Genomic DNA, 27,051 nt, shown 5'->3' on the forward strand with positions numbered 1-27,051 from the left:
ATTTAGTTATACCCCTTCATCCTGAAAGCATATGTCTAAATAATGGTTTCAGACTTGAAACAGGACTTCAACCTTTTTATTTAATGATCACAAGTAATAGGACACATGATAATACATATACTGTTTTACATATCTGGAAAGAAGACTTTAATACTGTTGTTATACATAGTGTTGGCAAGTTCTAATGGATCTTCTTCACGTACTGCTGCTAGTATTTCCAGTATTTGACTAAAATGAAACAGATGTTGTATTAGAAAGGGTGCAGGTCCTGGAAGATTTGGATGTTATTTTACTGTTTGTTTACTTGAGAACTCTCAACTGTTATCTGTTAAGGATTATATAAACAACGTTTAGGAGTCCAGAAAATGTTCACGCTCAAACTTGGCAGTTATATGCAACAGAAATACATAAATAGAGGCTGTGTGCAACTATCACACTGAACTGTGTCTGAGCAGAAATGGTATGAAACTAGACTCACCTTGGGCTTTCATTTTCCTTACTACCCTTTCCTTCCTCAAGGCAAGGGGAAGAAGTGTATAAACTGTTTTGTAGAAGCCACAGTTTGTTATGTTGTATAGACTCAGGCTCTGATTAATCTTAATATGATTTAGTTTAAAGAAAGCAGCTTTGTGAAGGAGAGTTGGAAACTGCCTTCTTGGAAGCATAAAACCATAATTCAGATCAACAAGTTTCCTAACTTCATTTGATTTGATTTTGCAAGGCTTTGAACTTATCCGTGTTGCACCACAAAAGGAGAGCAGCAGCACGTAAAGTGGGGGATTGACAGAAGTTTAGCCTCATCCACATATTGCCATACTATAGTTCAGTGTGATGTCTAAATATAGCCAGTACTATAGAGAGGTTCCAGCGTAAAGCAGCTTTGCAGCTGCATTACACACAAAGGTAAAGTAGCAAGCACATATTATTATTATTATTATTATTATTATTATTATTATTATTATTATTATTCTTAACCTTTATTAAGCGCTGTAAATTTACACAGCGCTGCACATACAGTCTTTTTAAGGGGACTGAAAGAGATATAGATCTTTTATTGTTTACTTACACCAACCCTTTGCTGAATAGTACATATACGTGTGTAACTACTGTATAGCCCAAAAATTTGGGTACACCTACTGAAAATCCTGTATTGGGAGATGTATATATGGCTTGTAGCTACATGGTCTGGTGGACACCCCCTTAATACATTGTGTGTAATTGGAAAGTCGGGTGGAAGGGGTCAGCAAAGAGAGATCTAGCTATGTTAATAATAATAATAATAATAATAATAATAATTTTTATTTTTACCCCGCCTTTCCAAAGGCATGATCAAGGCGGCTTACAAGATGTTCCTGTACATGAATGCACTACTACAGATATCTTTAGGAACATTCTTTTAACAACATGAAAATGGCTGGGGAAGGGGGGCTGGATTACTTAAAAGTTGGGGATGGGTGGGATTTTGGCCAGTGCATAGTCAGTAAAGAATTCTGACCTCAGCAACCACAAAAGGTGAGTTAAGAAAGCCTGAGTTGGACTTGCACTGTTGTAATTCACTAAGAAGATGCCAGCCAGTATCTCTTGTTAAGTCTTATTGCAGTCCTGTGCCCACTTACCTTGCAGTAAGCCCCCTTGAAATTAGCGGAACAGCTCATGTTTTAGTAAATAGGCAGAGGAATTTATAGTTTGTACGATACTGCAGGAGTGATCCAATATATTTTCTCTAATTGAATCTAAATAGTCAGCTTGCTCTCAGGTCAGCTTTTAGGAGTGGACTACATCTGGTTTACATCTGGCTGATTTAAGTTAGGCCTGCACAACACATGGCCCACGGGTCACATATCTGCAGCCCAAAGAAGTTTAGCCTACGGTATTTTAACTTTGGCCCCTACCTATTGCCAAGTTGTGCTGGTCTGGTTTGAACCATATGACACAGGAGGGGGCAAAAATTAGGCAGTGTGGTGTTAATAAGCTAGCAATCTTTGCGAAGCTGCATGTGTATGGGTTGTACATTGCCTACTTCTATTGTAGATGGAGATGCTAACGACTGAAGCTGGAATATTTCAGCATGCAAAACACATAAACAATCAATTTCATTATTTGAAGTCTTTTGCCTCAGATTTTGTTGACATTTTCTAGTTTATAAATTATAATTTTCATAGTTATAATTTTCTATTTGTGCCCTGTTCCAATTCTGGGTGATTCAAAAAGAATGGTGCAAAAGTATTCGGTTTTGCACCATGATTTTTGAATGAGTCTGTGTTGCTATTAGTAACCAAAAAACTCCACCAGTGGTATTTAATACATAAACAATTTCCTATAGTAATCAGTGAAGACAAAGGGGGTAGTACAACTAGAAAAAGTTTGAGATTATGCCTGTATCCCTTGCTCACAGAAACTTGTTCTTTTCCCTTGCAGTCTTATAAAGCAGAGGTGAACAGAAAAACCTTTCTGGTTTTCAAAGTGAAACAGAGATGGGGTAATCTTATTGCTACCTTTGGCATTACAAATATCACATTTGCAATCCTACACAGAATTACAGTGGTACCCCGGGATACGAATTGATCGGGTTACGAAATTTTTTTCGGTGTGTTTCGGCGCTTTTTGGCACGAAATTTAAAAGCCGCGGCTTTCCAGCGCTAATGGTTTCGGGTTGCGAAATCTTTCGGGTTACGAACGGCGCCGCGGAACAAATTAAATTCGTAACCCGGGGTACCACTGTACTGATAACAACACTTGAGAACAACTGGACTTGTGTCTAAGAAGAAATGCATAACACCACTACTTGTGTTATGTTCAGTGATGTTCTTGGGAATCCTGAGATTGGTATTGGTGAGATAAGTGGGACCTCGGTATCCACGGACTTGCCATCCACGGACAGCAAGCCTGTGTTGTCCCCAATGGCGACACATGCACATGGCTGCGCCACCATTAGGGACAGCCCCCGTTGTCCCTAAGGGCGGTGCGTGCATGTGGCTATGCCACCATTATGGACAATGGGACTTCACCTGAGGTCCCATTGTCCCTAATGACGGTATGGCTGTGTTTGTGCACTGCCCCCAGGAAATCTCGTCCTGCATGGCTGCATGCACATGCTGCCATTAGGGACAACACGAACTTCAGCATCTACAGATAGGGAGGTCCCGCTGTACTTAAGAATTCTGCACTGGAAAGCACTAGTAGGAGTGGACTAGACCTCTCTTGCACAGAATGCCCTCCAAACTATAAATCCCAGGATTGTATAGGATGGAATGATGGCAGTTAAACCTAAATCTGTTAGTTGCAACAAAAGTAGACTCATTGAACCAATAGGAACTTGTTAACGTCAGCAACTTCCATTGAATCAATGAGTCTACTTAATCTGATTTAGCAAAGCAAATCTTAGCTTGTCATCTATTGAAAGTTCTTTCTGTTTGGGAAGTTCCGAAGGTACATCTTAGCGAACAATTTTCTGAGAATACTAACAGGCATATGTTGCTTATTAGCATTGTAATTCCTATATGTATTAAACTTTGCTTACAGTCAGTAGTGACTCAAGTCCCATTTAAATCAATGAAATTTGAGCACATCATGACTCCTTCCACTTGTTTCTACTAGAATGCAGTCATCTCTGACTTCAGCTGGAGTGAAGCATTGACCTATATTAAATAGTATACTCACATGATATGACAAGGTTCATTTCTTTCTTTCAAGCAGTGTCCAGCTTCCCACTTTTTTTTGGTAGGGAAAGTAGTTTTTACATATTTTGATCCAGCATAGGTATTTTTCACTCCACACCAGGGAGCATCTAATTTGATTTAAGGAAAAGTTAGGAATGAACTACACTCATTTAATAACTGACCAAGCTGTTCAGGTTTTAAACAGCTAAGACATTTCTTTCTCCCTGGTATCATTTAAAGAAAATATACACTTCTTAGTTTCATTGCTTAAATAATTGTAGGCTTTACTGTATATACTCAACCATAAGTCGATCTCATGTATAAATCGAGGGCAAGTTTTGGGGCCAGAATTATGGATTTTGATACGACTCATGGTAAAACCTAGGGCAGTGATGGCGAACCTATGGCACATGTTCCAGATGTGGCACTCAGAGCCCTCTCTGTGTGCACACATGCTGTTACCCTAGCACAGAGTTTGCCAGAGTTTCTTACTAGAAAGCCAGATGGACGTGGCACTTTGCAATAAATAAGTGGGGTCTGGGTTGCAGTTTGGGCACTTGATTTGTAAAAGGTTCACCATCACTGACCTAGGGACATGTAACAAAGGATCTAAAGGATGAATTAAAAGAAAACAATGCCAAAGAACTTGCAAACTTCTAGCAGTCATGTTTGTGCTCACACGAAAGGCTTTAAGGGTGAGAGAGTAGAGGGGGGAAATGAGTGCTTCCAGGACAGATTATGCTCTTGCCCTTCACCAGGAGATGTCCCCCCCCTATATATATAGGATATATATATAGAACAGTGCCTACACTGACCCATAGATAAGTCAACTCAGGTTTCTTGGATCAATTGTAGATTAAAATTTCTAGACTTTTACATGAGTATATACAGTATTATTTTTAAGATACTTTCCAGCCATGAGTTCAGGACAAAAAACTTCAGATGCTTCACAGTACTCAAAGATACTTCAGCTCCAGAATTCAAAACATTTCCAGCAACTGACCTCAGTCACTAATATTCCTGAGAAAGGCAGTCATATATTAATGAGTCAGTCTGTCCAACTAACGTTTCTGGTCACTATGGAAAATAGAATTCTCTTCTGACTGTGCAATGACCAAAATCCCCCCAACCCTGCCTTTTCAATGTGCTCTCCCTCCAGCCCCAGTAATTCTGTGTCAGTGAAAAGTGGGGGGAGTAGCAGAGAAGCAGCCAGCTATTTTTCTATAGCTGTATAAACATCAATGACATCATCCTCGGAGGCTGCCAGAGGACCCCTGGGAATACCTGTTGTACTTCCTCCAGCTAAAGGAAAAAGTTGTTAATCACCGTCAAGTCATTCGTGATTCACAGTGATCCTATAGATGAGGCATCTCCAAGTATTCCTGTCCTCCACAGCTCTACTTAGGTCCTGTAAATTCATATCCATGACCTCTCGAATAGAGTCTATTCATCTAGTGTGCCACCTCTCTTTCTACTTCCCTGCACCTTTCCTAGCATTATTGCCTTTTCTAATGAGTTACGCCTTCTCATGATGTGTCCAAAATACAACAGTCTCAGTTTGATCAGCTTGGCTTCCAGGAAGATTTCAGGCTTAATTTGTTCAAGGACCCATTTGTTTGCCTTTTCGGCTGTTCACAGTATCCTTAGCATTCAGAACAATAGCTGGATACATTTTTGTTGTCTTTCATTCAGAAAATGTTCAAGAATGAATTAGATATCCTGATACAAAGAGATACTACTATTAATTATGTTTGGACTGTTTCTCCTTAGATCATAGCTAAAGCTTGTGTTCAATCTTTTCTACATGTAAGCCATTGCAAAACTGCAAAGCAAATGTGTCCCAGATCTGAAAGAAGGTTTTGCAAAATAGTACTGATCAAAATACATACTTACCTGTCTCTATCATTAATCTTTCATTGGGAATTGACTTCACTGTTTCTAAATTGGCTTCTGTTTTCAGTGAACTGGAAATAATTTTAAAAGACTGCTTTAAAATATGCAACTGCTCTGATTTGCTGAAGTTACATGATATATATATATATATATATAGCTAGCTCTCTTGTGATTCAAACAACACTTCTTATCCCTGGATCCATCACAATGGGCACCTTTGACTCAAATATTTCTCCAGTTCCATTGATAACCAGTGTAACAAGCACTTAACTGTTCATTTTAAATGCTAATGATTACAGTGAGGTGTATAAGCCAGTACAGTGCTTCCTCGGGTTACGAAATTAATTCGTTCCGCGGCCGCTTTCGTAACCCGAAAAGCCTTCGTAAGCCGAAATGCCATAGGCGCTAATGGGGAAAAGCCGCGATTCCGTGTGAAATAGCGCCGAAAAGCACCAAAAAATTTTTCGTAACCCGAAAAAACATTCGTAACCCGGAACAATTATTTCCTATGGGATTTTTTCGTATCCCGGAAATTTCGTAACCTGGGTATTTCGTATCCTGAGGTACCACTGTACTAATTATATTTACCTGGAGTAGCTAATACCCCAGAGGACAGGATCACAATTCAAAATGACCTGAATAGACTCGAAAGCTGGGCCAAAGCTAACAAAATGAACTTCAACAGGGAGAAATGTAAGGTACTGCACTTAGGGTGGAAAAATGAAATTCAGATATAGGATGGGGGACACCTGGCTGAACAAGACTACATGTGAGAGGGATGTAAGAATTCAAGTAGACCACAGGTTGAACATGAGTCAACAGTGCGATGCGGCAGCTAAAAAGGCCAATGCAATTTTAGGCTGCATCAATAAAAGTATAGTTTCTAGATCAAGGGATGTAATAGTGCCACTCTATTCTGCTTTGGTCAGATCCCATCTGGAACTTTGGCTATGCACATTATTCCCATATTTTTACATACAAGACTTCTGTGAATCACTACTGACAACTTTAAGATTGAGAGTTGGGTAATGTCACACCAGCAATTGTTACTAGTATTTACTGTTATATTCAACTCCAGCAAGTAACTCATAGTAGTGCTTAAGAATATTTATGTGGGCCTGAAAATCAAATTTAGCCCTTCAGCTATATATGATAATGAAGTCCTTACACCATTGTACTTTAAAAATAACATGGTTAACTGCTGTCAAACCAATTTCTCCTTATCTTGGAAGACTCAGGGCTGGGGCTTCCTTGAATGAGTCTATCTATCTGAAAAGAGGGACTTCTTTTTTTCTTACTGCCTTCTACTTACCAACCATTTATTCCTATATAAAAATCCAACTCTATTAAAGCTGCTGCCTCTTCTTTGGTGCCATCAAAAGAGTGTACCTGTAAAAAGCAGGTTACATGTATTTCTGATCAAAAGGTAGACAACTCTAAATGCATCTGAATATTCAGATATCATTGTAACCCCATAATAATAATAAGCTTTATACCGCTATTCCGTTTTCAAGATCATAGCGTTAAAAACGATAAAAACACAGCAAAAACAGCAATAAACATCAAATAGCAATCTAAACAGATAATAAAACATCAACTCATAGGGGGAAAGCTTACGGCAAAGGAAAGTTTTTGATCCTCTTAAATCGATCAAGGGATGAGGCTGTGCGGAGCCGTCGGGCAGGGTATTCCATAATCTGGGGGCCGAGATTGAAAATGCCTCCTGTGTTGCACATAATGAGCACTTTGAATAGACAAGAGGTTTTCCCACCCGATCTGAGAGTGCGGGGCGGATTGACGGGGAGAGCGGTCCTCCAAGTACCTGGGGCCCAAGACATTTTTGCTGATTTTTCAAATGAATTCAGCAGGAAAGCTGTAAAGTACTTTATCACTATAAATGGGAAATTATATTGCTAAAAGCCAAACAATCATAGCTATGCTACAAGGCAGTCTTTGGCAGACTGATACACAATTCGGTTGTCCAGGCTCTTGATTTAATCTAATTAATAAGATAATGGGACAGCAACCTGATTCAACATAATTCACTGAACTGTGCGACTAAAACCCTGACGAGTATTTAGTATTTTATATAGGACAGGATTAGATCTTTATGAGATACGAGGGATACATGTTGAGGACAGTAACATCATCATCCTTGATAGTAGGGCGGGGGTCCTATTTATTACCCAACTAGAGTAGATAGCCACTGAATCAGCCATGGAAGGTAAATTAGCACCTATATTATAGTTAGCCCATATTATGATTATTAATTTATATGTTTATATTCCAAAGGTGCTATATTTTTCACAAAGCAGATAGATAGATAGATAGATAGATAGATAGATAGATGGATAGATGGATAGTAAGATTTGTATCACGCCCAATCAGGGGAATTTAGGCGGCTAACAGCAGTAAGAAGATACAATACAGAATAATAATAAGAATACAATAATCCCTTCCCAATCCCCTGACCAATACTAAACAAAACAAATCAATAAACAATATAAATAGCATCAAATGAAAAATAAAAGCATTACAAATCAATGAAGTTCATAAATATCCCTTCCTCCCAGTCCTCAACACAGGTTCATACTTATACTTTTTATAAGCAGCTTACAAAATTTAATAGATACAGATGAAAAACTTATTGATAAAAGCATAACAATGTTATTACTAAAAACAACGCAAGAATACACAATTCCATACAGTATATATCAGGTTAAATTAATTAATACAAAGAGCACACACATTAAAAGCCTTTCTTATTAAACAGTTTCCCAAACCCTGTCAGAATAAACAACCTTCACTGCTGGTGGAAGAATCAAGAGGAAATCTGTCTAGCCTCCCTGAGAAAAGCATTTCAGAGCCAAGGAACAACCGTGGAGAAGGTCTCTCCGGTATCCCCCAAGGTAACTGCCAGGCAGGCACTATAGGAGATAGCCTAGGTCTAAGACATACAAGGTTTTACTTATCATAACTAAGACTTTAAATGTGCTTGGAAACATGTAGCACAAGAATGATTTGTAACAAGGGAGTTTTTAGGTCCCTGATAACTGACCTGAATTAACTGTCTGCGCCAGTTCTTAGTACCACTGAATTTCTGAACACTTCAATGGCAGCACCAGTGGATTAAGCAGGAATGTAACTGGCCCGACTGAATGTCTCCAGGAACAGTCACAGTGCACCAGGTTGATTTTACAATGAACTGGCCACTACAGAAGCTTGGGTGTCCAGCTTGGGCTAAATCAGGATGAACACCAACTGTGAACCTTGTCATCAGGAAAAAGATAACACCATCCGGCACAGTCTGACCTTCTATTCCCTGATAAGCCTTTGACTGATCAGAAGCACTGCATCCTCTCTGGAGTAAGTTTCAATTGTTCACCCACAACCAACCTATATTGACACCAGACAGTGGTTTAGAACTAGATAGCGTTCCAAGATTTAAATGGAAAGTGGAAATAGTTTTGGGTGTAATCAGGTGGAAAAACACTGAGTTTAGGGGAGAATGAAGCAAAAAAACTATAATATTAGAAACAGTATGCTAAAGACGACTAAAACCTGCTGTGAGGCTATTCGGGCTTGTAAGCCACACAGTAAAATATAGGCAGAACTGGGCTGAAAACTGCAATCCCAAAAAAAAAAACTATACAATTCTCTCTCCACACCTTGTATAGAAATGAGTAACACAAATTATTATAATTACAGAGTGCACAACAGAGGGATGGAAAGGGATATACAGTAGTGCCAAAACAGATAAAAGTGTACAAAAGATTCAAAAAAAGACCAGAACGCGTTTGCGACAATGTGTCTATTCAGGGCCAAAGATTAAGCCACCTTGTAAGGTAGAGCATGTGGGAACCACCTGTCCTTTGGAAGTGGAAGGTCAACTCCAGACCTTGAGCCGTGCCTAGGCCGTGCCCACAAGGAGAGCTGACAAGTACAGGTGGTTCCACAGCTCTACCACAGGAGGGGCTTAATCTTTGGACCACTGAGAAGACAGTGCGAAACGCGTCTGGTCTTTTTTGAACTTTTGTACACTTTATCTGTTTTGGGCATACGTAATCCCTCCATCCAGCCTCTGTAGGTGCACTCTGTAAATATAATATGTGGTGTACTCATCTATAACAAGGTGGGAGACGCAGAGGAATTGGTTATAGTTATATTATTTTGGGAATTGCAGTTTTCAAGCCCAGTTCTGCCTATTATTTTACTAAGTGTGGCTTACAAGCCAGAATAAGCCTCACAAGCAGGTTAGCTCTATTTTAGCATTTAACATATTGTTCAATAAAATATAGTTTTTTTTAGCTCATCTCCCCAACCAGTGTTTTTCCATTGTCCTCTCGTTTAGGGTATCACCCCTCCCAGTTTCTTTCTTTTTTTGGGGTGTAATCAGTACAGTGGACCCTGTTATATGCTGGGATTTGGTTCCAAGATTCCCCGTGAATAACAAATCTGTGGATGCTCAAGTCCCATAAATAATGACATAGCAAAATGGTGTCCCATATAAAAGTGAAAATAAAGGTTTGATATTTGAAATTTATATCTTTTTAAACCTTTTCAAACAGCAGATGCTTGAATCCATGTATAAAAAATCCCATGATAAGAAGGGCCGACTGTATACTGCTCCAGACAACCTCTCCCAGCATCATGTACCTGCTGAAAAATGATATCTCTAGATTTAATTGAAGAGGAAGCATTGTATTCAAACCACTACTGGATTATTTTACCAACAATCCTTTGGAAAGAAAGCCACCCTGCTTATCTGCAATTTCCCAAAAGCCTTGGTCAGCAATTACCGCAGTTTATAGAAGGACATCATCCGGGAAGAGGCGATGGTGTCTGGAGTACAAAACTACCACCGACTCTAAACCTATCGTCACAACCACTGTTTTATTCCACTATTTTGCTTCTGGACTGCACTTAGGTGACCAACTGGACCAGATTTGGTTTTCTAGCTGCCTCCTAAGGTCAGAACATGAAGTAGAATTATTTCTTCAAGAAACTTGTGCTGAAATAATCTATTTGATTCCTCTACATTCTTCCATTCAAGTTTGGGTTTCAGGTTTTGCTAGCAAATTAGCAGAAGTATTTGGATTGAAAAACAACTAAGTACCTTGCAGAACTGAGAGTGGCAGGCCAAAACTCGGACTGAATGGCTGCACTTTGAAGACAGCAAAGGGAAATTGCTGATGCCATGCACAATTGCAATTTTCCTTGATACTGTTGCAAAGAGCTTCAGAAGTCTAATACGAAGCAAAAGGGGAACACACAGCCTCTTTGCAAATTTTAGCAATAGCAGGATGTTGTATCACCAAAAAAAAAAAGGATGCTACTGAAAATTAACATAACCAAGTATTTGTTTTGGACTTACCACTCCTCCACACACTATCTTTGTTTCGCCTCAATATCTGCAAAAGGAGAATTTGATTTTTAAAACTATAATGAGATACTTCCCCCCAATTTCCTAAAAAATGCTTTGATTTAAGGGGAAAACACACCACCAACCTAAAATTCTGGATGTGAATTCCACAGTGCAGAAACATTGGTAGTTTTTGTTGCTCAGACAAATCAAATTGCTTCCAAAATATCTGAAAGAAAGCAGAAGGTTTGCATATTTAACAAGAAATTCAGTTTTAGGCACTGAATGAGACAAGGTCGTCAAAAGAACAGAATAGTATTAGCCCACCGCTCTGGTCCTGCTGTATTTTTATTTGTGTTTAATAGATATTTTAATTGTAACATGTTAATCCTGTTTTAAGGGGGGAATTTGGGACATAATTTTGTAAATGTGGATTTAATATGTTGTGAGGCCGCTTTGATGTCCGTCACAGAAAACGGCATACAAATAAAAGTTTTATTTATTTATTTTATTTTATTATGATACAATTAGGCCAAATTGAAGCACTTTCAGTCCCGTCACATTCCTTTGAAATCAGCAGGGTCAAAAGTGCTTTAATTTGCCTGGGTCATGTTTGCATGTTTTTTTGCCTACCAAAAATAGTGTGGCTACAGAACATGTAAAATATTAAAAGTATTTACATCATACTCTCTTGTGACCCAAACGCTGCAAAATCGCCCATGGTTCTCTATGTATTTGCAATGTCTCATGAAAAACTTTTCCTATGCAATATATACTATGCTGCCTTCTTCTTTGTATAAAGAGTACTGGAAAGTGAAATACATGGGAAGTTAATTCAGATATTACCAGCACTCCACTGGAGGCTTCTGAATAATGTTTCTATGTGGACTCCAGAAGGGTACTAGTATGTGCACATTTGTCATTACTCTGCATGAAAATACAGTGCACCCTTCGCTTATGCGGGGATCCGTTCCTGACCCCCCACACGCAAATTCCCGCCTATGCTCCAGCCCCATTTAAATTATTGTGTTCGTGAACGCAGTGGCGCAGCAGCACATGTGCACGCCACGGGCGCACGCCCATTAGTCCCTATTGACACGTCATTCCTTCTCCCCATGCGGCTTCAGCATATGCTGAAAACCGTGTAAAGCGTGCCACGCAATATAAGCGGTGGCACTGTAGCTACTACACCTGCTACCCCCTGGTATTTCCCGCCAGTTGCCTGTCTAAAGCCTTTAAACCAGCATATAGCCTAAAGAGGAGATAGTAAAAAAATCTAGAGAACTGGTGACTGGTTCTGCTAGATCTTCTGCTACAAGGAAAAGTAATGTTTACATAAGATTTTGCAACAAGAGGTTGCAGTTGCACACTATACTTTGTAAACGTCAGAATGAATGTTGCAGAATTATAGTTTACCTTTGGACTGTGAAAGGGTTCTAGTTAACCAACTGTGCTGCCAAGAAATGGTGCTGGTTTTCTCCCTATGCAGAAGGGTATAATTATCATGCATATGACCATCAGTTTGTCAGAACTGTTTCCTGATCTGCCATCAAAGATGCAAATATTTGGACAGTTAGATGCATTTGTGAGCAATTTAAGACTCAATGCTAAATAAAGCCTCCATTTCAAAGGTTTCAGGTATCCTGACAAATAGATGCTGGAAACAAACAATTAGCATACTTGGCCTAGTTTGTGAAGTGTGTGGAAGACTTGTCCTGATCTAGGAAGCAAGGCCTCATATTCTGAGTCTCAAGACAGCATTCCATATGCAACATAAACAAGAAATTTTGTGTGGCAGAACTATTATTCCATTTAAAGCTTCTTGGCCTTCACTTTTGTACCACCCCTTTTTTCCACTTAGGATCTCAATGGTAGACTGAGAATAGGTAACTTCTGAGGGCCTGGGGGTCATTTTTAATTTCCCCAAGACCTTGGTGGCCACATAACTCTTCCCCCAAATACAAAAACACACTCACAGATGCCTATGAGGAGCACGATTTGCCATTTAAAGGCAATTCTCTCTGTAACAGAAAATTCTCTTTTTGTTACAGGAAACAGTTTAAATACAAGACGTTTGAAAGAAGAAATTCTGAGTGATAAAAATTCTCTGGCATAATAACTAAAAGTGTCTTACTTGAGTTGAGTATCCTTAGGGCAGAATTGTAATCTGTCAAAATCTGGAAGAGGAAACAGACAACTAATTGGCTCTTGAGAGAATGCTGTGAAAAGAATGTTTTCTCAGACAGTTTGATTAATACTTACCCAAGCCACACTCCCCAATTGCTATGACTTTCCCTTTGTTTTTCTTAGCTAGATCTTGTAACTCCAGGAAGTACTGGTCTGGGTTACTCTGCTCAAATTCTCCACAGCGGGTAGGATGGCAGCCAACAGTACTATAAAACATATCTGAAAAGAAGCAACATAAAAATGTAGTTATTGTTGCTACAGCGCTGGCATTAAAGCAGTGCTGTATTGAGATGTATGGCACTTTAAAGCTTAAGCAAAAAGAAGACCATCTCCTGTTGCAGAAGTTTTCAATCTAGGGTCTAACATTGGGAAGAGGCCACATTACACATTTCTGTGGTTTACTGGTGAAAACACTCCTGTATGCACTTTTCATAGTTCTTAATTCAATGCCTGTGAAGCATATAATGTGCAAAATGCTTTGTGACTTTCCCTGTGAAACAGGCTGGCATTACTCTCACTATACAAATGGAAAAAATGGCTGAGACAGCACATGGCATTAGTACTTTCAGCTAGATCCATTACACGTTCAGCTGGATTCAAAACTAGACAATCCCACTGGTTGCCAATTCAGGTCCAAAACACTGCATAAATAATCCAGTTTGAAACCACTTTAACTACCCTAGCTCAATAGTAAGGAATTCTGGGAACTGTAGTTTTGTGAGACATTTAGCCTCCTCTGTCAGACAGCTCTGGTGCCAAAATAAACTACAATTCCCAGCATTTCCTAGCACTGAGGCAGGGCAGTTAAAGCTGTCTCAAACTGGATTATTTATGCAGTGCGTTTTGGACCTCAGTCACATCACTAGCAATCCAAGGCATTACTGTGCCATTCATTATGGAGCATAATGCCTTTATGACAGCTCATGTGGGCAAACATCTGCAGTAGTGACTCATTAACATTTCTTTTTGTTTGGGGGCAGTGCATATGTGTCAAATTTAATACATAATTTGCTCTATTGTTGATACTTTTATATACTGGAATTTAAATTGTGTTTGCAATATTCAGTTATAAGTATCATAGTCCCAAAGAATCCAGAAACAGGTAAATTTGCAGAACAACACCAGTAACAATTTCCCTTCTACTCAAGATTCATGAATCCAACTCAAGATTACTATAGTTCAGTGTTCAACTAATCTTGGTTCAAACCATCCTGAATGTTAAATATAGGGCAATGAATGCATTTCATTCAAACTCATAAAACAAAAAGACATATACCATTTGTTTGTGCCAGCTGCAGTGCATCTTTACTGTCTTGCAGACTTCCACCTGTAATCATGAACTGGAATAAAAAAAAGCACCCTAAATACACTTTCTGTATGTCATGATTAATTCACAATCTTGAAAAAACATGAATAGAATAGAATCTTTTATTACAATTATAGGCCAACACATGAAAAAAAATGTATTAAAGGATAAATGAAATCATTGAAGTTTTAGACAGCAAAAAATATGGGGGAAATGACTATGTAAAATCCTGTTGAAAAACAAAAATGTACCTTTTTAACACCAGTTTTGATTGCCCTGTCCACTACATCCAAGAAGTCATCTAGAAGAAATATCCAGTTAAAATCAATATTTGAAAGGTTAAAGCCACATTTTAGCTTTTATATTAATAATGTTCTAGTTGTATGTGTTTTTAAATGAGTGTTAAGCCACCTTGACTCCCATGCTGAGGAAAAGGTGGGATATAAATAAATTAAATAAACCATTACGATCCCGTCTGGGTTGAACCATTTACCAGCAGCTGCTCTTATTGTCTCCCCCCCTTTTTTTTTGCTTGTAACTTTTTAGCAGTCAAACATCTTGAGTCACCCCAGCTAAACAGTATGTATTCCTCCTTGTTGTTGTTAGCTACCCTCAAATCGACCCTGTGGATGAGACATCTCCAAGAATCCCTATTCTCCGCTGCCTTGCCCAGATCCTGCAAGCCTTTGCCCACAACCCCCAATTGAGTCTATCCATCTGGTTTGTGGTCTTTCTCTCTTCTTCTAACCTCTACCTTTCCTAGCATTATTGTTTTTTCTAGTGATCCATGCCTTATTATGTGGCCAAAGTATGATAGTCTCAATTTGATCATCTTTGCTTCCAAAGAGAGCCCTGGTCTTACCTGTTCAAGAAGCCATTTGTTTGTCTTCTTGCTGTCCATGGGATCCTAAGTACCATAGTACCATCAGGGGCTAGCCTGAAGAAAGAGGCTCCTCCCTCCCTAACTGTCATCCTTCGGCCTCTGAGGGAGAGAGTAGGCTGGCCCAGTACCATCAGGTTAGCCTGAAGAAGAAGAGCCCTCCCATCTGCCTTGGTCCAGGCCTCAGAGGGAGAGAAGAATGCTGGACCTGATTCCCTTCCCCCCTCACCATTCCCTTCTCCTTTTGTGTCGTGTCTTTTAGATTGTAAGCCTGAGGGCAGGGAACTGTCTGATTAAAAATAATAATTGTAAGCCGCCCTGAGAGCCATTAGGGCTGAAGGGCGGGATATAAATACCTAAATAAATAAATAAGTACAGTGTGCCCTTCTTTTATGCAGGGGATCCATTCCGGACCCCCCTGCATTAAAAAAAGCATGTATGCTCGAGCCCCATTACAAGTAATGGGGCTCGTGCTTGCGGCGGTGTGGTGTCGTGTGTGCACCATGGGCGCACGCACCATTGTTTCTTCCAGTGCGTGCCTCCGCTTCTTCCAGCATTGCTTCCAGTGTATGCTGAAAGCAGCGTTTAATGCACCCGCTTCTCTAGCACCACATTTCAAATGAGTTGATTTTCTTTCTGTCTGCTTCCTTCACTATCCAGCTCTCTCATCCGTGTATTGTAATTGGGAATACAATGGCCTGAACGATTCTGACTTTAGTGCTCAATTATATGTCTTTGATCTTCAGTATCGTTTCCAGTTCCTTCATAGATGCCCTTCCCATTCTTGATCATTCTAAATGCCCCTCCCTAAACTGCAAATCCCAGAATGCAACAGGGGGCAGCCAGAGCAGTTAAAGTGTAATAGTAGCACTATAAGAGTGTAGTGTAGTAATCTATTCACACATTTGTGAATCACTAACAGAATGCCAACCTAAGTGCATATAGAATTGCAGCCTTATAGTGTAATCCTATGCATACTTACTCAGAAATAAAGCCCATTTTGTTTAGTAAGATTTTCTAGTTTTAGGATTTCAACCCAGGAAAGAAGTCCTTTTGAATCCAGTGTTACATACAACCAAGTAACTTATATATAACATTATATCTTGGTACTTTTTCAAAATGCACACTTTTTTAAAAAATTGTTGGGAGTCAGAGAGTGAGTAAGAGGAAGACCCAATCTAGTTGCTACATACCATGAGTTCCTAGAAATGACATAACAGGATGAGCCAAAGAAATAAAAAACATGGTTACCTTGATGTTTTTGAGTACCTCTGTAGATGCCTCTGAACATTGGATCAGTGAAGTTAATTCCAATATCTAGAGAGAAAGATAATAGATTAGTAATCTCAGTTTGGAGAGTGTACTAATGTGCACAGGTATGATTATGCTATCCAGAATATAGTCTACATCCTTTGCAATTACAAGCCCTCATGGCAATCACAGTGTAGTGTGTATCTGTGTGAAAAGATTCTTTAACAGAAAACTGCTTAAGAACATGAAAGAGTGCTGCAGGGTGTAACCAAAGATTTTATACACCTTTAAGCAGATGCAAAGACACTGCTACAGATCATATTCACTCTATATAGACTAAGGCAGTGGTTCCCAACCTGTGCTCCAAAGAACCCTTAGGGCTCTGTATGCACTTCCACCTAACCCTAACCCTCCTCCCCTATAACACTACTCCTAAACACCATTGACTTTTAAGGCATAGGGTAGGCCTCTTAGGGGTTCCATCATATAAACTGATTCTTAAAAGGGCTCTGTGAGTCAAAACAGTTGAGAATCCCTGGACCAGGGAATAGATAGCTGGTGCACTGGCAGCCCAATCCATCCTCCAAAGACATCTGTCCTAATCCCAACCAACTATATTGTTCTGGACCTCAGCCACTTTTCTCCAGAGCTTGAACAAGTTGTATTTTGGACAGTGAGCTCCCAGAAGTCCTCTGCCAGCATGCCCAAGGGCTATGTTAGCTGGAGAGTTCTTGGACCTGTAGTAAAGAAATACCTATTTTCTGAGTTCCACTTTCTTCTAAGACATAGCTCAGAAACTCATAGTCCAAGCTAAACTGAGAGTAAGTACAAAGAAGGAGACCCTAGGAGGATAAAACAATGCTGGGAATATTTCCGGTTGCAATATAAACACTTTCACATACAAATATTATTGAGGAGGGGACACAGGCCAGTGGCAAAGCTGAGCTGGTAAGGTGACTAAGGATACAATCCTAAACACACTTATTTGGGAGTAAACTTCAATGTACTGTAAAGTCCAAAACACACTGCAGAAATAAATCAGTCTGAGGCCGCTTTAATTGCCCTGGTTCAGTGCTAGGAATACTGGAAATTGTACAGTAGTTTATTGTCATACCAGGAGTTCCCAGAATTCCATAGCCTTGAGCCAGGGCAGTTAAAGCACTGCCAAACCGGGCTATTTCTCCAGTCTGGATGCAGCCTAAGTAACTGTAGCACCATGATTCCACTCCAACTGCCACGGTCACCTGTCATATGAAATCCTGGGATTTGTAGTTTGGCCGCCTTGAGTCCCTATATTGGGAGAAAGGCGGAACATAAGCAAACAACAACAACAATAATGGTTTAGTGAGGCAGCTCGGTGTAGTGGTTTGAGCGCTGGACCACGACTCAGCAGACCAGGGTTCGAATCCTAGCTCAGCCATGTAAACCCATTGGAGCTCCATCCGCACTGCAGAAATAATCCAAATAATAATAATAATTATTATTATTATTATTATTAATATATTGATTTATCCCAGGGCTGGGGCTCAGGGCGGTTTACAACACTAAAAAGAAAAACACCATACACTTAAAAACATACAAAAAATTACTATATTTAAAATAGAATTACAAATAGGTTGACACCACTTTAGCTGCCTCAAAGCTACGGAATCCTGGGAGCTGTAGTTTTGTGAGGCATTTAGCCTTCTCTGTGGGAAAACTGATGCCACAATAATAAACTACAGTTCCCAGGGTTCCCTCGCACTGAGCCAAGGCAGTTAAAGCGGCCTCAAACCGGATTATTTCTGCAGCGTGTTTGGGACCATAGTGTGAAAAGGCTCCTTAAGCCCCGCTTCCCAAACAAAAGGCCTCTAAGCCTTCGCTCGATTAGGACCCACGAAGGCTTCAGCCACCTACAGGCCCCCCCGGTTGCCTAGCAACCGCCCTCACCAATGAACTTGAAGCGGCTCATGCTGAATGGCGGCGGCGGCGGCGGCGGCAGAGGCCAGCTTCCTTCTTTGCTCGGGAACATAGAGCTATGAAAGAAATGAAGAGAGACAGCACAGCCCATGACTTCCGGCTCCACTTCGAGCCACTGCTCCTCTATCATGGGGTTTTCTGGGCTCAAGTTTCTTCAAAGGGGGTGGGTTGCCATTATTACAGATTATTGATTATTGATTATTTTAAAACAAGAATTGTTTTAACCAGAAACCAGCAGTGAGACCAAGGAGTCGATTGGAAAAGAAACGTGCTTATTCTTTATCTGCGGCTGTTGCCCCCAGAAGGAAAGGCCTCCAAATTTCCTGGGCCACGATTCCAAAACGAACCAAGTTTTTTATTGTAGTATTTTGAACAAAGGAAACTACAAATCCCATTTTCATTGCTTGCTTTGAATTAAACATTTATACCCTCGTATATCTGTTGGGTGTCCTAATATACGCCTCTCTCTGTCTCACGCGAATTAGCCATCAGCCCATCTTTTATCTATACATTTTGTTTCACTGTCCTCAAACAGTTTATGTGGTACTTCCTTTTGTTTTGGGTTAAAATCTTAAGTTAGGAGCCATTTCCAAATTGTTTACATTCCAAAACATAACATTTGACACAACTTGGAATAACAGGTCTCATTTCGGCACAGTAATTTTTAACACCTGGGCATATTAAAATTCTGAATTTTAACCAGTCTATCACACCATTGCCATCCTCTGAGGCTGAGAGAGTGTGACTTCCTGAGCGGGTTTCTACGTCTGAGCTGGAATTTGAACTCTGGTCTCCAGGGCCAACACTCAAACAACGCTCTCTGACTAAATGGAAATATAACCCGTCTACAATTATTATCTGCTGTAACTCCTAATTTTGTGTAAATTATAGGTCTCTTCTTAATGTGGCTTCTGCATTTTCGAATGCAATTTTTAGTGTGTTACTCTGAGTCTGTTCGCCGTCAGTAAAGATGGACTGACTGACTGAAAATGAAGTGGGATTCTTATCTTTCGTGACTAGGGTTCGACCGAGGGCCCATCCGCATTGTATAAATAAAGCAGTTTAATGCTGCTTTAACAGCCTTGGCTCAATGCTATAAAATTCTGGCCTTTTTATAGTTATTTATATCCCGCCTCTTCCTTTTGAGGGTTGAGGCGGGTAACAACAAATTCAAATTCAAATACAAACAAATAAGATAGCCAAAGCATTTAAAGCCTGCATCTGGACTGGAGAAATAAATCTGCTTGATACCACTTTAACTCCCATTGCTCAGTGCTACAAAATCCTGGGCTTTATAGTTTTGTGAGGCGTTTAGCCTTCCCTCTCAGAGAGGAAGTAATGCCACATTATTATTATTATATTTATTTATATCCTGCCATGGCAGTTAAAGTGGTGTCAAACTGGATTAATTCTGCAGTGAGGACGCAGCCTTTTAAAAATGGTGTCAAAAGGGCATGATTGAGAGGAACCCCGCAATAGGCCCGGAAATGCTTGTCTACGCGTCACTCTAATTAATATCTCTATGGGCCTAAAGTTAAAAAGGAAGTGTCGATAGCCGTTTCTTTTTCCCGTTGGGGGAATCATAGAGATAGTAAAAATGAAGAGTACAATGTCAGGGTAAATTCGTGTCGGATATTCCAGCCGTTGATGAGCCTCTCTCCATCCCTCCAACGGCGAAGAGTGACATTCCACGGAAATTAAAAGATTTAGCTGAGCGAGAAAGAGTACGAACAGTAATCAATAAAGGCCAATCCGTATCTGAGCGTCACTCTATACTTTCTACTTCTACGGCGGACGGAAGCCGAAAAAGGCTTGTTTCTCTGCTGGCACTTCCTCCCATCATCCCTTGCGCCGAGTGGCTCCTCGGTGAAGGTGAAGCCGAGACAAAATGGCGGCCTTCCTGACCCACCAGCAGAAAGTGCTGCGGCTCTACAAGCGAGCGCTGCGGCACCTCGAGTCCTGGTGCATCTTCCGGTGAGTCAGGCAGGGAGAGCCCTCGGCCGCAGGCGGGAAGGCATCTGAACGCGTGTGCTTGAAGTACTGGAGTATATAACTGGCTTTTATTCTTTATTTTATTACTTTAATATATAATTATATCATATACATATATATGTTGTGTGTGTGTGTATGTGTGTATATATATATATATATATATAATTGTATAATACATATACAATAGTAAAGCAGATAGCATTGGCCTACTACATTAGGATTTATATTATATTGCATTATATATATGTTGTTATTTTACATATATATATATATATATATATATATACACACACACATACATAATATAAATCCTAATGTCCTAGGCCAATGCTATGTGCTGTATTATTGTATATATTATACAATAATATGTGTATAATAATAATAACATATATATGTGTGTGTGTGTGTGTATTATAAATCCAAATGTCCTGACTTAGGTCAATGCTAATAATAATAATAATAATAGTAATAGTAATAATAATAATAAAATTTTATTTGTATACCGCCCTTCTGAAAATCAGGGCGGTGAACAGCATCTAATAACAATACATACATATACATTAAAACAATTCAATAAAAACAATAAAATTAACATGCCGGCCTACAGTGCTGACGAGGGGGGGGGGGAGTTGCTGGTCAGGGGTAGGCTTGTTCGAATAGATGGGTTTTTAGCCCCTTCCTAAATTGGGCTAGGGAGGTGGCTGAGCGGAGCTCAAAGGGCAGCGCGTTCCAGAGGTTGGGGGCTGAGATGGAGAAAGCCCTCCTAGAGGTGGAATTATATTTCACCTCTGGAACTCTTAGCAGTAGCTGCCCTGAAGATCGAAGTGCGCGGGGCGGATTGTACGCAGAGAGGCGGTCCTCCAGGTACCCTGGGCCCAAGCCATTTAGGGCTTTATAGGTGATTACCAACACCTTGTATTGCGCCCGGAAGCGAATAGGCAGCCAATGTAAGTCTTTAAGGACAGGTGTTATATGACTGGCCCTGGCAGTGCCAGTGACCAGACGGGCTGCCATATTCTGCACAAGTTGCAGCTTCCGGGTATGGTACAAGGGTTGCCCCATGTAGAGCGCATTGCAGAAATCCAAACGAGAGGTTACCAGGGCGTGTACAACAGTTTCAAGGTCTCCCTGGTCGAGGTAGGGACGCAGCTGGCGTATCAGCCGAAGCTGATAACAGGTGCTCCTGTCCGTCGCATCCACCTGAGATGTAAGGTGGAGCGACGAGTCCAGGAGCACCCCCAAGCTGCGTACAGAGTCCTTCACGGAAAGCGTGATTCCGTTCAGGACAGGTGGAACCACCGCCAGCCCCGGTTCTACTATATAGAGGTTCTACTATATACTATATATGTTTGTTCTCTCAGGAAAAACATAGGGTGATTGTTTGTTTTTTTTTGTCGTTTGTGGTTTTCCCCCATTCACAGGCGTCCTGTCTGCAGAGAATGTGGAGTGACAGTTGTAATTTGAATCCATTGTTTCAGGTCCTATTCTCTGGAGCAGCAGAACACAAACTTGCTCCCTCCTCAGTATGACAGCCCTTCAAGTCTTTAAACTGGGCTCTTAGCCTTCTCTTCTTAACCCTTTCTTCTTCAGAAGCAGTTGTTCTGTGGTTCCAGCCGCTTCCCTCAGTCTACATCCTGAGTCAAGGCTGCCTGGTCCTCCCTGAGGACTGGGTCTGGCCCCAAATAAGTTTTACAGCTGGAGGTCCTCTCATGGCCTTGCTTATCTAGAAGGCAACATACAGCCAAATACAGTGAGCCCTCGCCATTCACTGCGGTTTCAAAGGACTCCTGTGAAAGTGGACAGACCGCAAATTATAAAAAACACTTGTTTTTTTAATCTGAGAAAACACCTTTCTAGCAATCTCTGGGTCCTCCAGCGCAACTCTGTGGTCAACATCAGCCAGAGTTTTCTCTGCAAATAGGTGTTTTCTCTAGAAATCTCTAGCTCTTGCAGTGTGACTCTGTGGTCAACTTCTGGCAGAGTTGTGCTGGAGGACATAGAGATTCCTAGAGAGAGCATAGTAATTAAATCCACAAATAATCAAAGACACAAAAGTCAAAGCTGCAAATGTGGAGGGCTGACTGTAGATAAATTGCTAAGCCTTCATCTGGACTTCATAAATAATATGCCGGTATATATATACTGTACAGTCATCCCTCCATATTTCGGCTTTGATATTTGCGGATTTGATTAATATGTTACCTCTAAGAATATCTAGGTCCTCCAGTGCAACTCTTTGGTCAACTTTAACTAAAAGTTAAAGAGAGAATGCTCTTCTAGGCCTTTGTAGCTCCTCCAGGGCAGTTCTACGGTCAGTGTCTGTCGGACGTCAACCACAGAGTTGCACTGGAGGACCCAGAGATACCTAGAGAGGTGTCCTCCCAGTAAAAACATGGCGTTTTTGTTATTTGCGGTTTTTCCATATTCATGGGGGTCTTCTGCCCCTAACCCTAGCAAATATGGAGGGACAACTGTATTCCTGGACATTATTCACCTGCTGGGTCCCTCTAGTGGCCATATTGTTGAGAGTTTTATTTGTGTGAATAGATTACGCTTCCAGAATATTTTATTTATTTATATCTGAAGTTTCAGAGGGTTGGGAAAAATATTTCTGCAAAACTAAGCATACTGCAACCTCCTTACTTTTTCTGTGGCTCTACTTTAGTGACAGTCCTACTGGAACATCTGGGGCCTAGGAGATGATGGCCTGGAACAGATATGAAGCTGCCCTATTCCATATTTAGGAGACTTGATTGCTGGGTTGGACACTTACAAGCTTGTTCCCTGCCCCTCTTCCCTCTCACACAGATTTCTTCCTGTTGTTAAACAAGGCAGTATAATGCTATATGCACAGTGATTTTTACAGTAGTCATGATTTCACCCACCTGGAGATTGCCTTGATGTAGTTATGCCTACAAAATCTGATTTTAAAAAAAATAATTCAGGGTTAGCATTAAGTTTAGTATACATACATACATTTGCCATTATTAGCTCTGGAAAGGCAGGAAGAGAAGAGAAGAAGAAAGAAAAGGAAGAGAAGAAGGAAATGCAAAGACTGACAGATGCTCCTGTTTTCCGTAATGTGACTGGGAAGTCAGGCGGCATGATGTCTTCATCAGGCCTCTGAGATTTGTAAGCTTGAGATAGTTTAATTTTCTGTGTGAATAATTGCTACTCTTGTATCATCAGGGATCGGTATCGATTCTTTGCCTGCCTGCTGAGAGCACGCTTTGAAGAACATAAGAATGAAAAAGATATGGTGAAAGCAAGCAAGCTGTTGATGGAAGCTGAAAAAGAATTTTGGCGAAGACAGCATCCCCAGCCGTACATCTTTCCTGATTCTCCTGGGGGTACATCTTATGAAAGATATGACTGCTACAAGGTTAGTAGGCAACAAGGGAGAAAATTGGTAACTTCTGTGGCATTTTACAAATATCAGTACAGCCGGCCCTCCGTATCTGTGGATTCTGCAGCCAAAGATTCAACCATACATGGCTTGAAAATATCCCCACCCCACAAGAAAATGCCAAAAAGTAAACTGTGATATAAGGGACTACTCCCTTTTACTATGCCATTATATATAATGGGACTTTAGCATCTATGGATTTTGGTATCCACAGGGGAGTCTTGGAATCAAACCCCAGCGGATACAGAAGCCCACTCTGTTAGCCCTTAGTTACTGTATCAAATAATGAATATGATTCTATGAAAATATGTAAGAAATGTATTCAGTTCTGGGTCTTTTTTTAAGGATAAAGACAGGTTAAAGCAGGTTCAAAAAAAGGCAACAAGGATGATAAAAAACATGGAGAAAAAAACAAGTGAGAAAAGGTTGGAGGAACTGGGTATGTTCAGCTTGGTGATGAGGGGTGACGTGACTGCACTCTAAATACAAGGGCTGTCACGGAGAGGTGAAGGCTGGCATGTTCTCTGCTGTGCCATAGGGTAGAATCCGGTGTAATGGTTTTAAGTAATTTAGTGGTTTTAAGTGAACGATAGAAGGAACTTCTTGAGAGTAAGAGCAGTTTGGCAATGAAAACAATTGCCTAGAAGAATGGTGGGGGCCTCCTTTTCTAAACATCTTCAAAAAGAGCCTGGATAGCTATGTGCTAGGGATGCTTTAGCTGGAGATCCTACATTGAGCAAGGGGTTGGAACCAGTGTCCCATGAGACCCGTTTCAGTTCTAGTGTGGCAAATAGCCATTGTACTGAGTCCCCTGAAGACTTATCTTCCCTTTTTTCCAGGCCTGAAAATATACAGAGTTAATAAAAGGCCCATTTTGAGGGGTGTGAATGGCTTATCATTCACTAGAAACCCTATGATCAGACAGAGCAGGTTTAAGTATCCCTGTCAGCTTGTGACAAATGACCACGGAGTGCACAGGCCACTGCTAGATGGAGAAGTAGTTCTGTTAGATAATTCAGATATTGAGATTCCTCTGGGCTATCTGCTTGGTCAGCCTCCTACCACTGGAACATATGAAGAAATGCCTAATCTTGTTTTTGAGATGCCTCATGCTGGCAACAGCTTTTCAAGGCCTCTCTTGGCCTTGCTCTTGATTCTGTTAAACTGCAGATTGAACTGAGATGGCCCACATTACAGGACTCCACCACTGAGCTTTGACCTTTCTCTTTATTGGGAGTTCAGGGTGAGCGGAAGATGCTCATTCCATATGAGACCTGAATAGTATATTCCTCTGTTTTCTTGTATACCATTTTTATTATTGTATTCAGTATTTTATTGAGGAATCTGCTTGCTAAAAGTAGTTGTAGTAGTCTAACATTAGTAGGAAGGAAGCATGACGGGTTGCCTGAGTTCTAATTCAAGAGTTTTTTCTCTAAACCAGTTTAAACTGCACATGGTGGCAATCAAATCTAAACATTTGTAAATAATATTAAATGAACCTATGGGGAATTTCTAAGAAAACGAATAAATGGAAGCATTGCATACTCAGGAGACAAGCAACCTCTTTGTCCACTTTGTTGTTACAGTATTTCAGCTCTAGCTTGCTTTCCAATCTGACAGGTACCTGAATGGGTCCTAGACTTGTGGCATCCTTCCGAGAAGGCGATATATCCTGATTACTTTGCCAAAAGAGAACAGTGGAAGAAACTGAGACTTGAAAGCTGGGAAAAAGAGGTGTGTATTAGTAAACTAAACATACTAACACATATATTTTGGGATACTTTAAAGCAGTGGTTCTCAACCTTCTTAATGCTGCAACCTTTTAATACAGTTCCTCATGTTATGACCTCCAACCATAAAGTTGTGGTGTCTCGGTTCCTAAGACTATCAGAAATACTGTATGTGTTTTCTGATGATCTTAGGTGACCCCTGTGAATGGGTCACTCGACCCCCAAAGAGGTCACGACCCACAGGTTGGGAACCACTGCTTTAAAGGAAACAAGAAATGAGAATACCATGTCACTTAGAACAGTGCTCCTCACAGTGGTGATCTGTGAGCTGATGCCAGTCTCCAAGCTGTTGGCTATTGGTCTATGCCAAATTCCTACTTGTGACTAATAGGCGCAAATATGGTACTGGTCCCTGGCATATTGGGGGAACAAACCCTGCAAGTCATATGCATTACCAAGCACTGACTTAGACAATAGTTGACTTTGCTTCTTGCCATGAGTTCTAGGAACTTTCTTACTGGTTTGAAAGCTCATTCTCATACTAAAGGGGCAAAACGTCTTGCCTACTTTGGTCATAAATAGCATGGATAGTTTCCTTTCTCTCCTCCCGCCCTTTCAGGCAGAACTGGTAATGTGTTATGCTTGCTATGTTGATTCCACAGTGAATTCTTATCTTTATCTCTGTTTACCAAATACATTACTATTTCTTCCTCATGTCTGAACTTTTGAGTGAGAACTTGCTCAGTAACTGCTTAGTTTCTGCAGGTTTTAGTACTATTTAACAATTGGTATTAAATCATTACAAGGAGAGGTTCAGAAGAATAATCTGAGTTATATATGAGTTGGATCCAGTGTGAGGCTTACACAAGCTGCCACCTCCTAATTTGAAGCAAATTCTTGATGGTTCCTGACCCACAGAAGATGCTTTTTTGTATCAGAAAGATGCAGTTGAGTCCCAAAGTCAGGGCTCAGTTGTCTCCTGCAAACGCCAGCTGAGTGCAGCAGTGGCTTTGTTCACCTTTCCCTCCTGCCTGGGGGTGGTGAGTGAAGTAATCCTTGCTGTTGTCTCTGGTCTTAAGACTTTGGTGACTCCCAAGTGGATTTCATTCTCATTTCTAGGTTCAGCAGCTTCAGGAGGAAACCCCTGCGGATGGCCCCAGGACAGAAGCACTGCCTCCAGCTCGCAAGGAAGGACACCTACCTCCTCTGTGGTGGCATTATGTAACCAGACCTCGTGAGCAGCCAATGTAAATGGCTCCTTTCTGTATGCAAATTCCGTATCTCCTTCTGTAAAGGAGTTTCTGATATACAAATACTATTGTCTGCATGTATTACTACATCAGATATTCACAATAAAGTCTCTTGAATGTGAATCCGTGGTGTTGGGGGGATTAACCTGTGCTGTAGAAGAGTAAGTTAACACTCC

General features: G+C 40.6%; 2 protein-coding genes across 2 annotated transcripts; one reads left to right on the forward strand and one right to left on the reverse strand.

Annotated features, from left to right (window-relative positions):
• Window positions 1-54: 54 nt before the first annotated feature.
• On the reverse strand, window positions 55-18,605 carry TATDN1 (TatD DNase domain containing 1). The gene is made up of 11 exons (XM_042464465.1): window positions 18,468-18,605; window positions 16,539-16,604; window positions 14,659-14,708; window positions 14,378-14,441; window positions 13,177-13,320; window positions 13,049-13,091; window positions 12,331-12,395; window positions 6,865-6,967; window positions 5,553-5,623; window positions 3,661-3,787; window positions 55-228 (listed from the first exon to the last, which is right to left on the reverse strand). The coding sequence occupies exons 1-11, from the start codon at window positions 18,586-18,588 to the stop codon at window positions 126-128; spliced, it is 957 nt and encodes a 318-aa protein (XP_042320399.1). The 5' UTR covers window positions 18,589-18,605; the 3' UTR covers window positions 55-125.
• A 1,710-nt stretch (window positions 18,606-20,315) lies between these two features.
• Window positions 20,316-26,998, forward strand: NDUFB9 (NADH:ubiquinone oxidoreductase subunit B9). The gene is made up of 4 exons (XM_042465809.1): window positions 20,316-20,471; window positions 23,679-23,871; window positions 25,516-25,629; window positions 26,745-26,998. Exons 1-4 carry the CDS (start codon window positions 20,386-20,388, stop codon window positions 26,874-26,876), a joined length of 525 nt encoding a protein of 174 aa, XP_042321743.1. The 5' UTR covers window positions 20,316-20,385; the 3' UTR covers window positions 26,877-26,998.
• The last annotated feature ends 53 nt before the right edge of the window (window positions 26,999-27,051 follow it).

The sequence above is a fragment of the Sceloporus undulatus genome, chromosome 4 (assembly GCF_019175285.1).
Source record: "Sceloporus undulatus isolate JIND9_A2432 ecotype Alabama chromosome 4, SceUnd_v1.1, whole genome shotgun sequence".
Classification (NCBI taxonomy): domain Eukaryota; kingdom Metazoa; phylum Chordata; class Lepidosauria; order Squamata; family Phrynosomatidae; genus Sceloporus; species Sceloporus undulatus.

Bases quoted from the DNA above. Each gene is read 5' to 3' on its own strand.
- TATDN1 (XM_042464465.1), bottom strand. From the start codon at position 18,588: ATGGGCTGTGCTGTCTCTCTTCATTTCTTTCATAGCTCTATGTTCCCG. The intron at 13,092-13,176 runs GTAAGTATTAAT...TTCCTCTTCCAG, and splicing joins AATTGGGGAGTGTGGCTTGG to ATTTTGACAGATTACAATTC. The intron at 6,968-12,330 runs GTAAACTATAAT...CCTTTTGATCAG, and splicing joins AACCCTTTCACAGTCCAAAG to AAATACATGTAACCTGCTTT.
- NDUFB9 (XM_042465809.1), top strand. From the start codon at position 20,386: ATGGCGGCCTTCCTGACCCACCAGCAGAAAGTGCTGCGGCTCTACAAG. The intron at 23,872-25,515 runs GTTAGTAGGCAA...CCAATCTGACAG, and splicing joins AAAGATATGACTGCTACAAG to GTACCTGAATGGGTCCTAGA. The intron at 25,630-26,744 runs GTGTGTATTAGT...TCTCATTTCTAG, and splicing joins TTGAAAGCTGGGAAAAAGAG to GTTCAGCAGCTTCAGGAGGA.